The 18008-nt window shown below is 38.7% G+C and overlaps 1 protein-coding gene across 7 annotated transcripts in view; it reads left to right on the top strand.

The window, feature by feature from the left end:
- The window catches only part of MTMR1 (myotubularin related protein 1), a 51718-nt gene that overhangs the window by 7795 nt on the left and 25915 nt on the right, over positions 1 to 18008 (top strand). For 2 of the 7 annotated variants that reach the window (XM_074962606.1, XM_074962612.1), the window contains exons 3-12: positions 1856 to 1879; positions 4021 to 4074; positions 6765 to 6840; positions 8416 to 8510; positions 8745 to 8852; positions 9268 to 9369; positions 11487 to 11570; positions 12258 to 12407; positions 13447 to 13635; positions 15097 to 15282. In XM_074962606.1, coding sequence (XP_074818707.1) covers positions 1856 to 1879; positions 4021 to 4074; positions 6765 to 6840; positions 8416 to 8510; positions 8745 to 8852; positions 9268 to 9369; positions 11487 to 11570; positions 12258 to 12407; positions 13447 to 13635; positions 15097 to 15282 — 1068 coding nt within the window. The remainder of the gene's footprint in view (positions 1 to 1855; positions 1880 to 4020; positions 4075 to 6764; positions 6841 to 8415; positions 8511 to 8744; positions 8853 to 9267; positions 9370 to 11486; positions 11571 to 12257; positions 12408 to 13446; positions 13636 to 15096; positions 15283 to 18008) is intronic. The other 5 variants (XM_074962607.1, XM_074962609.1, XM_074962608.1 and 2 more) reach the window with 5 other exon arrangements.

Raw genomic sequence — 18008 nt, 5'->3', positions numbered from 1 at the left:
ACAGGCCTAACAAAGAAAATAACAGAACACCACTAGCCGTCACCTTCAGCCCCCAACTAAAACCCCTCCAATGCATTATTAAGGATCTACAACCTATCCTGAAGGATGACCCAACACTCTCACAAATCTTGGGAGACAGGCCAGTCCTTGCCTACAGACAGCCCCCCAACCTGAAGCAAATACTCACCAGCAACCACATACCACAGAATAGAACCACTAACCCAGGAACCTCTCCTTGCAACAAAGCCCGTTGCCAACTGTGCCCACATATCTATTCAGGGGACACCATCACAGGGCCTAATAACATCAGCCACACTATCAGAGACTCGTTCACTTGCACATCCACCAATGTGATATATGCCATCATGTGCCAGCAATGTCCCTCTGCCATGTACATTGGTCAAACTGGACAGTCTCTACATAAAAGAATAAATGGACACAAATCAGATGTCAAGAATTATAACATTCATAAACCAGTCGGAGAACACTTCAATCTCTCTGGTCACGCGATTACAGACATGAAAGTTGCGATATTACAACAAAAAAACTTCAAAACCGGACTCCAGCGACAAACTGTTGAATTGGAATTCATTTGCAAATTGGATACAATTAACTTAGGCTTGAATAGAGACTGGGAGTGGCTAAGTCATTATGCAAGGTAACCTATTTCCCCTTGTTTTTTCCTACCCCCCCCCCCCACGTTCTTGTTAAACCCTGGGTTTGTGCTGGAAATGGCCCACCTTGATTATCATACACATTGTAAGGAGAGTGATCACTTTAGATAAGCTATTACCAGCAGGAGAGTGGGGTGGGGGGAGGTATTTTTTCATGCTTTGTGTATATAAAAAGATCTTCTACACTTTCCACAGTATGCATCCAATGAAGTGAGCTGTAGCTCACGAAAGCTTATGCTCAGATAAATTGGTTAGTCTCTAAGGTGCCACAAGTACTCCTCATCAGTTTTCTTGGCTTTCAGATGGCTCCCCATCAGCTTGTGCACTTCAGATTGAATGATTATCTATTTTTTGTTTCTTAAAATGTCTGTTGGTATGTCCCTGAATCCATATACACAAAAACAACACATACAGTTGTTAAAAAATTCTGAGTATCATGGCTCCCTCTCCTCTGTGTTCCATGGTGGGAGTTTCACTCCACCACAAAGCTTTTGCAAAAATACAAAGGTCAGAAGGGAACATATTGTGCTGCAAAGGGGAATGTGGAATTTGAAGCATGTTGAGCTTGCTTTTTCTTGTTAGACTTGTACTAATGTGCCATACACAAGCAGCATACTTGGTTTTGGGGGCAATCTAACTCTCTAAATTCATAGTGTCTTATGTAAATCTCACCTGACTGAAAACTTAGTAATAATGAGGTGGCATTAGTGGAAAGCACTTAGATAATAATGGCTGCCTAGAAAGTTTTGGAAGTAAGTTAGGGAAAAGTTAGAGCTAACTACGCTCTGGTGTTTGACTCAGAAGTGTAGGGCCATCATTTGTCATAGCTATTATTGTGGGCTTACTATATACTATCCAAAAGGATTGCTAAATTCTTCAATTTTTCACTAGTATGTTGTCACTGAATAAAAAGATGCTTAGGACCTGATTTCAAGAGCTTGACTCCCATGTAGACATTAAAATGAAGTGTCCAGATTTTTAAAAGTGCTCAGCACGCTTTGTTGAATGCGTAGGGAGCAGCTGTGTATTGTGCAGTTTTGAAAATCTTGCTACTAATTTAAGTACCAGAGTGGGAGTTGAGCTCTTCTGAAAATCTGATCTGCTACCTGATGTCGTCTCTGTCACAAAGCAACATTTGAATGCACATTTTGTTAGATAACATTTTGTATTTTAACTAACAGGTATACAAGAGGCCTGATATACGGGTAAGAATACATTTGGCTATTGGCAAAACAGCCTCCTACCTGTTTGTCTTTTGTGCTGTGTTGAGAATTTAGCGTGCCTAGTGTTCTTTTTTACGTCATTAATGTTTTTTATGAACCAATCAGACCGTTTTGCTATGCAGCTCAACAGCTTGTTTGCCATTGCAATGTTTTCATGAGCAGTAAAAGCCAATGTGTGAGAGAGCCGTATATTTAAGTTATGTTACAAATGTGCAGTACAAACTTCAGTTTTATTACATTAACTCCGACAAAACGGATGCTCATGACTGATGCTTACATGGTTTGGACTACAGAGCACTGTATTAGTGAGTTTAATGTGTTATCTATGCTAAAGAATTTCAATAGTAGTTTGTGGAAAAACAGTAAGTCTTTGTTTATTCTCTTTAAATAAGATTTCATTTCATGCTTGCATTCATACATGTTTTACCTTAATTGATACAGCCGTTGAGCAAAATAGAAAGTTGGGATTGAAGTTAGATGCAATGACCTATATCTTTTTGATGCTAATTTTAGAGGCTGGGTTTTATCCAGTGTTTGTTAATGATATAATAGCTTTCTCTTTCACTTTGGAACATTAATCAATTGAGAAAAGAGAGGATTAATAGTCTGATTTTATTCTCTAAATATTTTAACCCTGTCATTCAAACAAGGGTTTGCATTTAATAAAAAAATCAGTTAAGCCTGATCCCCTGGTTTGAGATGGATCAATTATTTTCACATCTGAAAGCTACTTGGATTTGTATAATAATTGTAATACACAAAGATCAATATTTTCAAGGGCAAATCTATCAGAAATTGGAATGAAAGAACACAAGAAAATATGTTAAAATAATAAAACTTGATTGTTTTCTTTGGTTTTTCACCTTTATCAGTAAATGTTCAAGGATGAAAAACCATCTTCAGTGCCTGTGCATACTTTCTGTCATCCGTAATCTGTCGGTTTAGAGCTCAATTGCCTTTCTTCCAGTTTTTCCTTTTCCTGGGATTTTAGCATCCACCTTTCTTTGGACTTTAAATATAGAAACAGTCTTCAGCCATTTCTCTGGCCTAAGCTTTAAATAACTACTATATTCACTTTAATAAGGTCTAAATGTTGGGAATCCTGTGTCATTTGAAAGTGGTGGCTGTTGCACTGTAAATTTTTTTAGAAGCATGTAAAAACAATGGAACCTATGTTTTCTACAAATGTAACCCCTTCTGTTAATTTGTTTTCTTTTGGGGGTTTCATAGAAGTGATTAAAATTATATTTATCAAAGCAGATATAAACTGTCTTTCTTTCAGATTTAAGACAAGAAGTGTTATCTGTTAAACGAGAAGTTTTTGCATTTGTGAATTGGGATTGATCTGGAATGTAATCCAACTCTGTGAAAGATGATGGTGGTTTCATTCCAGTTAATTTTGGAATCAGACTGAAGAATAATTTTTGCTGAAAGTAGTAAAAAACAAAACAAAAAACCTGCATATGACCCAATGACCTTTTGTGTTCTTGCCTGTAACACACAGGGATCTTTTTATGATTTAATTTATGTAGTAAAAGAGATCCCAATATGATACAACAAGTGTAAGTACATAGAGATGTGAATCTTTTGGCTAATAGATGTAATTTGTGTATATTTTTAACAGATGTTTTTGACAGTAACATTTAAACATGTGATCTACACAATACATCAGTTCCTTAAATTATCTGAATACTAATGGATATGGAAAATATTTAATTTTTTTCTACAATAAAAAACGCATGAATTTTCCCTTTATATTACTACAACAAGCAATACTCAATTTCTTCTATTTTTAAGCATGTGGCATACATAATTTATATTCTGCATTTTCTCTGCTATAAGGTTGCTGGTTTTAAAAAGACAGTACATACTTTGTGTTCTTTGATACCTGCACTGACTCTTTTCGTGAGACTGCAAATAAATATTCCATTTCATATTGTGTCAGAGCTGGGCCTAATAGCTGTGAGTAGTTTATGCAAAGAGTGGAAGGTGTTGAATAAATAAGTTGATGTTGAAGTATCTACTGTCTCTTTAAAAAGTGTGATTCTGTCCTTTCACCTGTTGTCTGCATGTTTTTTTCTTATTACCCCTCTTTTGCCCTACTGCTGTCTCATGCAATGCAGGAGATTCAGGATGGACACAATGGCTATCATTCTGAAGCAGAAGCTGATCAGGTGGCAAGTTTTACTCCTCGTTTGTTCATTAACTGTGTAGTAAATTACTGTATAATAGCCCATCTACAGTATGTAGAAATCCTCCATTGTTAGGTTCTGGGGAGCAATAGAGAATTTCAGAATATTACCTCTAAACTCCTATCATTACAAACAAACAAACTACCCCCAAAAAACTAGAAACAGCCCTTTTCCCCAAGCAGAGTTTTTAACCCCAAAAGGGAGAAGTGCCAGAGATATCATGAAGACCATTATGGACTTCGCAATATGCATTGCTTCTGAAGCTCTTTTCTTCGGATTCAGGGTTTATTAAAAGTTTATTACACCTTAATTTAATAATATTAATGGGTAGCTATAAAAAACCCTGTTTTCTAATACTACATTTTTAAGGCTCTGAACAAATAACGTGCATAAGAATCTAAAATGGTGGCAACATTACCTCCCAAAAGCTTAGCTATGAATATATTCTTTGTGGGGGCGGGGGAGAAAGCTTCTGCTGAAAATAAACTGTGATTCTGAATGTTTTTAGAAAATCAGCTGTGAGAAAACTACTTGGACAGTAATGTGGTTGAACTCTGACTTTAAATAGAATTTAAAGGAAAGCCCCCTCTTAAAATGTAGAACTTCTGATAAATGAAAAGCAAAATACAATGCTTAACTGCTAAAACAATAAAATTTGGTTTTTGGCATACCAGATTGTGTATGAAATATGTGTTGAAGTTCTTATAAAGATTTGGTTAAAAATTCCTAGTCTTACCTGCATGCATCTCCCCTAATTCATGAAGATTTTCTGCACTTCAAGAGAAAAGTGACCCTGTGTGGGACTGAGTAGGTGAAGTGTCTTTACAGTAAATTATAAGGATATTTTTGCTTTCATTCAAAAGATGTTTGTCTTCTGTGTACTATACAGAAAACATTATACATATTGGTATGTCTAAAAATGTTGGTTATATCGGGAAATATAAATGTTGTTCCTACTATTTATTTTATACTGGACACATGCATTGATAAATAAATTCTTTAATAAAGAGTACATAAATTATTATTTATCTGGGGCTGAGGTAAATTATGTACTTCCAATTTATGCAACTTCTTGCTTAAGCAACTTATTTGCTTCTGAACTCAACAACCACTATGTTACATTTGGTTGAGATGTAGTCCTCTTTCTTAGAGACAAATGTGTCAGGAATTTTTAAAATATAATTTGATAACGATCAGTCAGGACTGGCATTTCCTAATGAAATTAATACATCTTTAAATTACACATACCATAATGATTTTCAAAAATATTTTACTTTGATGTCATTTTTCAAATTAAAAGTTATGTTTCTGACAATGAAGGAGGAGTTATATTATGTCTGGTGCAGGAAGGAAACCCCATTTGCCTAGGTAGCGCTTTTGTGACCGTATAAGAGGTCATGAAATGTAAATTATAACACTGCACTTGGGCCCCAGTCTAGCAGAGCACTTAAGCATGTGCTTACCTTCAAGCACCTGAGTAGTTCCATTGACTACTACACTACACCCTGTTCCATGATAGAGCTTAGATACCAAATTCTGCTAGTTTCAGACAAAATTAAAAACGAAAAGCCCATATAAATGTATGCTAAGAAAACAATTTAATGTTAAAGGTTTGTGTTTAAAAATATAAAATGTCTGATAATCTTATTTCCTTGCTTGCTAGTCAGAAATTTGTTACAAGGGATGAGTATCTGTATATATTTCTATATACTATGAAACTAGCTCACTGTTTGTACTCTTCTAATGTAAAATATTCCAACTTTCACACCAAACACTTAAAATGGAAATCCTAAACTCTCACCAAAACATCCTGTGTTGTCAGCTCCTTTATATGGTCATTAAAAATTTTGTAAACCCTTAAGTTCTCCACTAAAATCTTCTTCAGAACGTTGCAAACATCAGCAGAAAACTTAAGGCCCCTTGTTGCAGTATTTAAGGAGGAAGCCATTCACCTGAACATTAGCTTTAAAATCAAGCCCTGAATTTATATTGACCGGCTTTTGAGACTCTCTAGAAAACAATGTGACATCAAGCTATAATCTGAATTTTTAGTTCTATCATCTCTATAAAATATCTCCGTCAGACCAAGTGGTGCTTACGACAATGGTACCTTGTCAAGTAGGGTATAGTAGAATGTTTCTGTCTGTCTGATATATATATATATATATATATATATTTACATATAATGTGATTTGATTTTTTTTAATGCTAAATAAGTTAAACTTCTCATACTATTCTCTTTGATAATTAAATGTTAGCTATTTTAATAAGGTGTCGAGAAATAAAGAATATAAATGCTTTTAAATAAACACTTCTAAATCTTCTCGAGTAGATGATAACCTAAAAACACAAAGATTAGCCTAATTTTTTTGGCCTAATTTTGGGCAAATGGTATTGCTCACGTTTTTGTGCGCTATATATGTAGCTAGCACGTTAAATTAATCGTGTAAGTGGTTTGTTACTAACATTTAAATGTCTGCATAATAAATACTTTGTTACCTACGATATCAAGCCCTGTTTTCTAATGCAGCATTGTTTAACACAGTTGTGCTTTGGAAAAAGGATACACATTCTCATGCTCCCATAACCTCTTAGCAAAAGCACTTTGCAGCAAAGTGTATCGATGGTGTGCAGATGGAATGTGAGATTTACTCATGGTTTTGGATTTCTGCCAGGCACTGAGGGATGGAAACAAGCTGGCACAGATGGAAGAGGCGCCACTTTTCCCTGGAGAATCAATCAAAGCAATTGGTATGTGTAGTTTTGAATTTATAGTATTAAATCATTACTTTATGAATAAAGATAAAATCAAATGGTTTCCGTATTGGTTTTGTTCTTTCTTCTTATAGTTTATAATTCTACCTTGAATGATCAAATTTGCTATGGATTTTCTTAGTTACTCAAACCCTAATGCTATGCTATAAGTAAATCAGTTCAACATAGTGTAAACAGATCTGTGTGGTATTTTATTTCAACAAGCAGCTGATCGACATAGACAAATTAGCAAGGTTGGGGGGAGGCTGCATCTGTGCTCAAAATTTCCCCATAGGTCATAAATTCATTCCCTAGTTTCAAGCACTTCAGGATTTAGCCCGGAAAGAAAATGAAAATGTGGTGCTGACTGTCCCATTTTAATTAGATCTTTTGCAGTCAAATGACCTGCTGTGGAAAGTTGTGTGGCGGAATTAGTTTGTCGGGACCACAAAAAGATCACTGACTACCAGAACGGAGATTGTAACCCAGTCTGTAGCGGCAAAAGGCACACAGTCCCTCATTCTACTATCAAGAGCTCTAATTGGATACAGTCTTAATGCCAGATTTTTCAAACTGCTCCCAAAACCTGAAATAATCTGTGGAAATCTGATAGCTATATATAAACCCTCTCTGTTTAAGTATGTGCAAAATAGAAGGCCTTAGGTTTTAGTTTTTGTGAAGTAACATAGTTTGATATTGGGGTGTTTTGTTGGATGCAAGTAGAACAGTTATGTGAAACCAGGTTGCTAAACGGTCACTGTTTATTCTACTGAAATGTAGAAATTATTTTTAAAAAGGTATGCAAAACCCAGATTTGGACATAATCTTTGCTCAGACACATTACTTGAGCAGCTAACTTGAGCTTTAGTTTCAGGATGACTGTTGCTTGCCACATGAGCCTTCCCATCTGACTAATGTAAGGTGCAACAAGGGCAGAGAATGCTGTTGTGATGGTCAGAAAAAGGGAGATATGGCGTAGCCTGGTATTTTTGCAATATGAAGACTTTGGGACTCCTCGAATTCTGATTTGAAGTTGATGAAATGTGCACAGAATTCACATATGGATGGTGACAGGACAAATAGCTATTATTCCAAGCCACTCTGGTTTTCTTAAATATAAGATACAACAAACTGGCAACTTTGGAGAAAGGCAAAAGGCTATTTCTCATGTTACATAAAATATTTGTATGCCATTTCATGGACTCCCCACAAAAACATTCTGTATAGTATAGCTCCAATAAGGAGCAATGCTTCATGTCACATTACAATTCTCTTAGGCTGGTTTATGGTGGGGATTTAGCACGTATTGCTTAGAACTGAAGAATTTGATCATTATCTTTGTAAATACCTTTTTAAAAATGCAGAGGACTTTTTCTTTCAAATCAAAATTTGAGAGTAGAAGGTCAGTTATAGTGGCTTTGAAATAGTTTCATATAGAAGTCTCAAAGATCTCTAGTACATTGGAACTGTAGGAGGTTTCTTGTATACAATTTTTGTTTTTCTATAAAGAGCTTCTTATAGCACAAATGCCTACAATAATAAAATGGAACTTTCATTTCTGTCTTTTTCCAGCTAAAGATGTCATGTATATCTGTCCATTTATGGGAGCAGTCAGTGGTACACTGACAGTGACGGACTTCAAAATGTATTTCAAAAATGTTGAGAGGGTGAGACTTTAAGATCTATGTGCATATTTCTTCCAGCTAGAATCTGAAGTAGATTTTCAGAAGGTGACAAACTTAGTTTAAATTAAATGTAAAGTAGTTCCACAGCAATCAATTCAAAAGGAACTATAAAAAGATTAGTAGAACACACAATTTGACATGAATTATACTAGATTACATATACTTCCCAAGGCAATTAAAAATGTTTTCATCTTATTTTTTTAATCCAAATTTCAGGATCCACATTTTGTTCTTGATGTTCCCCTTGGAGTAATAAGTAGAGTTGAAAAGATTGGAGTGCAGAGCCATGGAGACAACTCCTGTGGTATAGAAATTGTTTGCAAGGTACAGAATGAATTCCTAGGAAATGCAGTGGATGCCTATCTATTACTGTTTAATTGCATTAATTTCATTTTTGTATTAAGGGGACCCTGCACCCACAATGCCTTGTGCTATTGTTCTATCTGATCCCATAAGCATGCTGGGTTTGGTTGGAATTTGGATGGGAAACTTGCAAGAAATGTTTCACCTCATTGGTGAATTCTAGGGTATAATGCCTACTTCAGTGGCATATTGAGACCTTCCTGATTTTTCCAATAGTCTCATTTTAGAACAGAATTTTGTTAATGACTAGGAGAGTTAGAAAATGTGACTTGCCTTAATGTCAGTAGCCAGTGCTTGGTTTCAGTCAGCTTTGTAACTGCATCTATTTTTTATTAATTTATCAAAGTGTAAGAGAGTTTGACTTATTTTCTGACAGGATATGAGAAACTTGCGGCTTGCCTATAAACAGGAAGAACAGAGCAGACTGGAGATATTTGAAAACCTTGTAACTCAAGCATTTCCTCTTTCTAATGGGCTGGTAAGTACTAAAATGGGGAAAGGACTGCCTGCCTCTGTTTGTCTTCTTCTTGGAAGTGTAGGGAAATAAGCAAATACTGCATAACAAATATATTAATTTGTTGATTCTAGATATCATGGAGCATTCAGATTACTCTGGCTTGACTTCATTTCAGTAATTTACAGAACTGAGAGCCAGGTGCTGCTACCAGTGAAAACAGTGACTTTATTGATTTCAGGGTTTGTTGACTTTCATTATAAGCATTTGTCTGTAATAGATAATTGGGGAATTTCAGAATGAAGGATAAAGGAGTTTAGTGCCTAAGTCCCAGTTTGGGGACTGTGATGCACAAAACTCCCACTGAACCCTGTAGGTGCCTAATCTCACTCAGTCCCTAGGCACCTATGTTTCTGCCTCTGGGTATGCACCCTGCTTCCTTCCTCTGGACAGCAGGTGGCTTATCTCTCACCTAAACCTCAGACATTCAAAAACTGGGGAAGATAGTTGTTCGACCACCTAAGTCTTGTGTTAGACCTGATCCAGTAGGTACCCTCTGAGCACAGCTACCTGATTTGGCTCCTTAGGGGAGTTCAGACAAAACAACTGGAGAGTGGGGAATTATGGGAACTCCCTCATAACTTTTAGCCCAGTGATCACTTGTGATGTGGGAGACTCCTGGTTCGAGTCCCCACTCTTTCTGAATGGGAAAAGGGATTTGAACAGGGATCTGCCAACTTTTCAGGGCAGTGCTCTAACCATTGGGCTGTGGGTTTTTCTCAGTCTCTTCTGTTTAACTCTGGATAAATAATTAGTCATTCTGGCCAGAGAAAGAGAGTGCATACAAGGGTGAGTGACTCCATAGCTTGATGGGAGATCCAGGATCCAGTCTTACTGCTCCAGTGACTCTTTAATTATTTACCCAGAGTGGAACAGCTTCAACAGGAGAGACTGAAGGAGCCCCAAATCAGAATATTCCATAGCCCAGTTGTTCCCATCCTCCCAACCCCAGGGCTTCTTGCAAACTCTGAAGAGAATTCCTGGCTGTGACTTGCTAGCAGAGATAGGTGCTTCTCTACCGCCTGGACTTAGGCACATATCACGGTGAGAGGGACACACAACCACTACTTGGCATCTCCCATTGGCTAGCTTAGGTAGCTCCCTGCCAACCGGGCTGGCTTTTGTGAATTGCAGCCTGTTTATTTACAGGGCAATAAAAAAAAAACACCCCATGCCCCAAGTTTCAGAGACCAGGACAATTGACTTGGGCTCGCAGGCTAGGGCTGTAGGGCTAAAAATGTCAGGGTAGACACTTGGGCTGGAGCCCAGGCTCTGAAACCCACTCCCCTCGCAGGGTTTCAGAATCCGGTCTCCAGTCCAAGCCTGAATGTCTACAATGCAATTTTTAGCCCCAAAGCCTAAGCCCCGTGAGCCCAAGTCAGCAGACACAGGTCAGCCGTGCTCATGTTGTGGGTCTTTTATTGCAGACATATTTTCAGGCGGATCTCTCGCCTCATTTATTGTATAGGGAACCGAAGGGCCTAACTCAGGCTTTGTGAATTGCAGCGATTTTCTAGGGGCCTAAAAGTTTGGCGTTGTGATGCTCAGCGTCAGAATGCCTAACTCCTCTTGTGCATCCAGGCCAAAGTGCTTTCCCGAATTCAATGTCCAGATAACAATAGCTAGGCACAAGTTGCCTTGTTAGCTTTAGCTATACAATTTCAGTATCATATTAGTATACAATTTCAGTATCGTCCAATGGGTAGGGTACTGGATTGAGAGTGATGGGGCTTGAATTCTATACATGGCCTTACTGATGACCTGTGTGACCACGGGCTAGTCATTTTACCTTTCTGTTTCCTTTGCTATCTGAATTGACAAGACACACAATCTCTTTGGGGAAGGAACTGTCTCTTCTTTTATGTTTGAACAATCACTAGTACAGTGAAGCCCAGTCTTGACTGGGGCCTCTAGGCACTACTGTAAAACAAATGTTGTATATAAGATTTTCTCTTTTGGAAACTAATTGAATCAGCTTTTGTGGCTTTCATTTTCAGAGCTCACCATGTTTACAGGAATTCTAGTTTGCTAAATGGCTAAATACTGCATAGTAATTTGTGTTTTAACATTGTTGCTTTCAGCCACTTTTTGCATTCAGCTATAAAGAAAAATTTTCTGTTAATGGTTGGAAAGTTTATGATCCAATGGCAGAATATAAGCGGCAGGTAGGTTATACAAGTAATCCCCTTTTCATTTTGTTTTGGTAGTCTTCTGAACCTAATTTACCTTTTTTTAGAAATGTTCACAGACAATTTGCAAACCTGAGTAACTAAACTTACTCTCTTAAATCCACATTTAGACATCTAAATGCAAGTCACCTGATTTTCAGTAGTGTTAGGCCCCCACAAATCCCATTGAAATCAATTGGGATTATAGGTGGGGAAGTCTCTTGGCAGTTATATAGGGACCTAAATCCATATTTGGAGACTTACTTTTAAGCACCAGTTCTGAAAAGGTAGTCTGCTCATTTAAAAACAAATATGACCAGCAGTTACACAGAGGAATAATTTTAGTTTGGTCTCCTTAATCCATCAATTTCCTGGTGTAAAATAATTTCTTTCTATTTCACTCTAGGCCGATTTTTTACTTTAGTGCAAACCCATCCAAATGACTGTTGCTTTTTAAATTATCTATAGGCTTTGGGGCTTCATACTGCCCCATATCTTTAACCAAAATATTGAGAAATGCTTCTGCTCACATAACCTTTGAAACAGGTGTGCAGAACAATGTGGGTATGGTTTTTTTAAAAAAAACATGTAATGGATCGTTCTTTTTTGGAGTCACTATACAACACACACATGTAAAGATCTAACTTTTTTAAAATATTGGATAAATGTTTTGCCTCTGCACAGGGTTTACCTAATGAGAGTTGGAAAATATCCAAAGTTAACAGCACCTATGAACTTTGTGATACATATCCTACTATCTTTGTTGTGCCAACCAGTGTGAAAGATGATGACCTCTCAAAAGTGGCAGCATTTAGAGCAAAAGGCAGAATTCCAGTAAGTGAGGCCTCTAATATTCATTATGAATTCTCTCTGTATTTGTAATGTAGCTTCCTGAAGAAGAAGAAGAAATGTATTTGTAATGCATCTTATAAGAGATTATCTGAAATGCCTTTAGGGTTTTTAAAGGCTTCTGAGACAGCTATCCAGCTCCCTTCTACGAGAGAGGGAGAGTATAAAATGTATAGAAATACACTTACTGGTTTTGGAGCTGGAGGAAATTTTTAAAAAATTAATGAAGATAGTTATCACAGGGTTAGTGCAATTGTCCAGTGGCTTACTGCTGTGTACTGAACTTTAGTTCAAAGATAGCGTCTGACACTAGTGGGGAACTGAAAGTGTCTGGTTGTGCTCCCATGGTGAGTGAGGTTTGGGGGTGAGATGGAAAGTGTGTGGTATCATTCTGACACCACATTGTGAGCTTCCTGAGAATGGCAATGTGTTCTTGGTAGAGATTATCCTACTCAGTTGCTCATATAGAGGGCTGTAAATGCAGCCATATTATACATGGGGAGGGTAAACTTTAGAAAAGAAATGACAACCCCAGGAGGGAGAAAGAAAGTGAGGAATTTTAGTGTGATGTCATCTTGCAGTAGTTCCTGCCTGGGGCAGGAAGGAATGAGATATGTTCATGCTTGACTGCATAGACCTCCATACAGAAGTAGCTTCCCGTTCTCCCCACCACAAAACCTTCTTACTGTATTTAAGCCCGTAGAAAGTATGTAGAAAGTAAAAGTTAAGGCTGTTTCTGAATGCTACGGAGAATAAAGTCATAGTTGTTTAGAACTACTTCACGTTTCAATCTAACTAAATTTGGGAACAGTGATACCATGTCTTTTACAGCCATGGTATTAATCTGCTATTTTCTCATCATCCCACTTTTGAATGTATGTGGTATGAATTATTCTTATTGAAATTTACATTCTCTGTCCCACTGGGAAGTTGTACCATGGCTTATTATGACTGACCAATTGCTCTAAGGAATGTCAATTTGATGCTGGTGCACTATCCTGAAACTAACTTTTTTTAAACGCAGGTGTTGTCTTGGATTCACCCCGAGAGCCAGGCAACTATAACACGCTGCAGCCAGCCACTGGTAGGCCCGAATGACAAACGTTGCAAAGAAGATGAAAAATACTTACAAACAATAATGGATGCCAATGCTCAGTCGCACAAGCTTATCATCTTTGATGCCAGACAAAACAGTGTTGCTGATACAAACAAGGTAGGTTGTCATTTGTTAAAATGGAGATTACTTTGCCCATGTACTGAGAAATAAACTTTATTCTTATATTTTCCATAGAAGTTCACTTCTCACAATAAAGTAATAAAAGTGTAAGCCCCTTGATAGTATCAAAGCATTTTGTCAGCATTAACTAATTCTTGCAGCAGCCCTGTGAGTTATTGCTATCTCCAGTTTAAAGTTGGGTGGAGACTGAGGCAGAGATTGACTTGATTGCAGTCACAAGTGTTGTCAGAACCAAGATTTGAACTTATTGGTTCCTAGCTCCTTGTCCTGTATTGTAAAAGAATCCTTCTGTCGAGATAGTAACTTACTGAAGAAGTACTTCAATGGCCTGGACATGGGCCAATTGAGTTTATTACAGTTTGAGTCAGTTTTGCAAATAGAAGAAAGCTGTAGGAAGTACAGATGTGCTGGTAATGATTATGGTGGGAGGAGAGGGGAAAAAGACTACATGGAGTCCCCTGATTTATTTCTTATGTATATGGCATCAATTACTGAAGTAACTGTGCACTGAAATAGTGTACTTAAAAATAAATAGGGGTGGGGAAGGAACGTAGTAGTCCAAATTAACCCTAACCAGGTGCTTCAGAGGGAATGAACAGAACAGGCAATCATCAAGTGATCCATCCCCTATTGTCCATTCCCAGCTTCTGGGCAGGGCCATCCTTACTCATACACAAACTATGCTGCGTGCTGCTCCAGCGGCCAGCCTGATCCCCAGCCGGCTGAGCTAGCCAGGAAAGCAGCCCCCGCCCATGCTCTGCCTCTTTCCCAAAGCCTCCGCCCCGCCTCTTCCCTCCCCTGCTCCGCCCCAGTCTCGCCCCTGCTCTACCCCTGCCCCGCCTCTTCCCACCCCCACTATATCCTGGGGGACTGCAGCAGGGGTTGCGCACGCCCTGTACTCACCGGGTGGCGGGAAATGGAGTGACCCAGCGTCAGCCTGCTCTGCTCCACCGGTTCCCAGTTGCGCCGCCGGTGAGTGCTGGGGAGTGGTTCCCCCCATCCCCCCAAGTCCCAAGACTGGGATCTAGGGGAGCAGAGAGGGCTGGGGCCAGGTCACTCCACTTCCCACCACCCCGTGAGTACGGGGTCAGGCCCGCCCTGCAATCACCAGGCGGGAGGAAGTGGAGCGACCCAGCCCCAACCCGCTCCGCTCTGCCGACTCGTGCTGGGGGGTGGTTTTGCCCCTGCCCCCCCAAGCCTGCTCCTGCCCCCCCTGCAGAGGCCTGGGGCCAGTCCCTCCCCCCCTCACAGGCCTGGGGCACCAAAATGTCTAGGGACGGCCCTGCTTCTGGGAGTAGTTAAACATCAGTGTTTATTTTTCTTAAAATGTGTTTTCATTTGTTCTAAAATAACCGCCTCTAAAACTCCCTAGAAAGCAAAAATAACCCTCAGGATCTTATCAGAAACTCCTGTACTCTTTAAAATTTTAAATGACAGGCAAAAGGTGGAGGATATGAAAGTGAAAGTGCCTACCCAAATGCTGAGCTGGTCTTTTTGGAAATACATAACATACATGTGATGAGAGAATCATTGCGGAAGCTGAAAGAAATAGTTTATCCTTCGATTGATGAGGCACGGTGGTTGTCCAATGTGGATTCAACGCACTGGTTGGAATACATAAGGGTAAGAGACTATAGATGTTAAAGACATTGCATGCTTTTTGCTTTTTAAAGCAATGTATTTGCTTGAATTTCAATAGACCACACTAGAAATCCTTTCTCTGTGTTTATCATGTCTTTGGTCAGGATAATCCTAAAAAGTAACCCTTTTTACAAGTTTTATTTAGAACACAATATTTCAGATCAGATAGAATATAAATATATGCCATACTGCATATTATGTATTTCATACTGTAGGTAGTAGGAAGTAGTCAATTAAATCCTGATAATGTAGGATCACATTCAGTTCTGGACAGCACTTAGTTTTCATGAGAGTGTGAATGTTGGCCGGGATACCAGGATTATCCCTGCTTTTTGGAAAAGTGCCATGGGAAATTCAAATTTCACTTGGACAGCTACCAGCGGGACTTCATTTTTAAACACCACAGCCCTCCTCATCCTGCCATTCTATGCCATTAATGAAGCATTTGTGGATATGCATATTTCAGTGGGCCTGACTTCAGTGGAAGATGGATTGGTCCCTGTTACCGTATGGATTACAGTCTCCTTTTATTATTTTACACTGCACTAAAATAAGTCAGTCCATATCATGTTTAAATTTACTAAGTGTTTTATTAACCTCTAAGAAGCTTTAGAATGGATGATTTCTCTGCTATTTTCCCTTCTTTTTGGTGGTAAATATTGATGGAATGGCATTTAATGTGGAATTTGCTTTATACAACTTCAAATCAAATGTCACTCATGCAAAGCATTTTTGGATTGTGCACAAAATTATTCATATAATCTTAGCTCTGGTAATTCAGTTTAACTGCTACAGAAGAGCCAGCAGAGGGAGCAAAAATATAAAATAAATATTTGCTATTTTGGGAAGAACTTAACTTTCTTATTTAGTTTAAAATCTTCCATTCCTATCAAACTATTAAATATTCACAATCCAAAAGCCTTTTTCCATCCAAATTTATGAATTTGATACTTAAGTTTGACTGTCCATTTAAAAAAAAACTGGCTGTAGACCAGATAATGAGATTGAGATGTGATTAACTTCAGTGGGAGCTCTCTGCTTGAATAGGATGGCAGGATTGGATCCTGAAATCTCAATTTCATAGTTAAGTTTAGAATAGTACCCTGAGAATTTTTAGACTGATGAAGATGGTAGTGGCTGACATATGTTTATCTCTATTTAAAAAAAATTCTGTCTGAATACAGTCTGTGGATGATGCTCAGAATTTTTCAACTTATTTGGTGCTAGCTCAAACTGCAGCTTAACTATAAAAGACTTTTTGGTTATGTCTGCATTAAAAATGCTACAGTGGCATAGCTTCAGCAGTTCAGTGTAGGCACTAAGGGCTGGTCTATACACATAGCGCTGAAGTGGTGAATCTGTATTGGTGCAGCTGTGCTGCTGTAGCACTTTAGTGACGATGCTACTACGCGGATGGGAGAGCTTCTCCTGTTGGCATGGTTAATCCACCTCTGTAAGAGGTGGTAGCTATGTCAATAGGAAAAACTCCCCCTTCAACATAGTGTTGTCTACACCATGAGTTACGTCAGTATAACTGCCTTGCTCAGGGGTGTGGATTTTTCACACCCCGGAGTGATGTAGTTATACCAGTGTAAGTTTGTAGTGCAGACCTGGCCTCACTATAGCAACCGAAGGGGTTCTCCCATCTCTGTAGTTAATCCATCTCCCCGAGAGGCAGTAGCTAGGTCAGTGGAACAATTCTCCGGTCGACCTAGCACTGTCTACACTGAGGGTTAGGTCGGCACAGCTGTGTCTCTTCGGGGTGTGGCTTTTTCATACCTCTGGGAGACCTAGCAATGCCAATGTAAGTTTTCAGTGTAGACCAGCCCTTCGTGGTGTTTAGCTACCACAATGATAGGTAAGTTAAAAATACTGAAAGAGAAGTTAACATGTCATAAATATAAAGGGAAGGGTAAACCCCTTTAAAATCCCTCCTGGCCAGAGGAAAAATCCTTTCACCTGTAAAGGGTTAAGAAGCTAGGATAACCTCACTGGCACCTGACCAAAATGACCAATGAGGAGACAAGATACTTTCAAAAGCTGGGGGGAGAGCAAAACAAAGCGTCTGTCTGTGTGATGCTTTTGCCGGGAACAGAAGAGGAATGGAGTCCTTAGAATTTAGTAAGTAATCTAGCTAGATATGCGTTAGATTATGATTTCTTTAAATGGCTGAGAAATTAAGCTGTGCTGAATAGAATGGATATTCCTGTCTGTGTGTCTTTTTGTAACTTAAGGTTTTGCCTAGAGGGATTCTCTATGTTTTGAATCTAATTACCCTGTAAGGTATTTACCATCCTGATTTGACAGAGGTGATTCTTTTTATTGTTACTTCTTTTTTTACTGTTACTTCTATTAAAATTCTTCTTTTCAAGAACTGAATGCTTTTTTTCCATTGTTCTTAAGATCCAAGGGTTTGGGTCTGTGATCACCTATGCAAATTGGTGAAGATTTTCATCAAACCTTCCCCAGGAAGTGGGGTGCAAGGGTTGGGAGGATTTTGGGGGGAAAGAAGTTTCCAAACAACACTTTCCTAATAAAATAAACCCAGATAAACGTTTGGTGGTGGCAGTGGAAGTCCAAGGGCAAAGGGTAAAATAATTTGTACCTTGGGGAAGTTTTAACCTATGCCGGTAAAAGTAAGCTTAGGTGGTTTTCATGCAGGTCCCCACATCTGTACCCTAGAGTTCAGAGTGGGGAAGGAACCTTGA

This window comes from Natator depressus, chromosome 9, assembly GCF_965152275.1.
Source record: "Natator depressus isolate rNatDep1 chromosome 9, rNatDep2.hap1, whole genome shotgun sequence".
Lineage (NCBI taxonomy): Eukaryota > Metazoa > Chordata > Testudines > Cheloniidae > Natator > Natator depressus.
The sequence above is the reverse complement of the archived record's forward strand: the minus strand, read 5'-3'. Positions and strand labels throughout refer to the sequence as shown.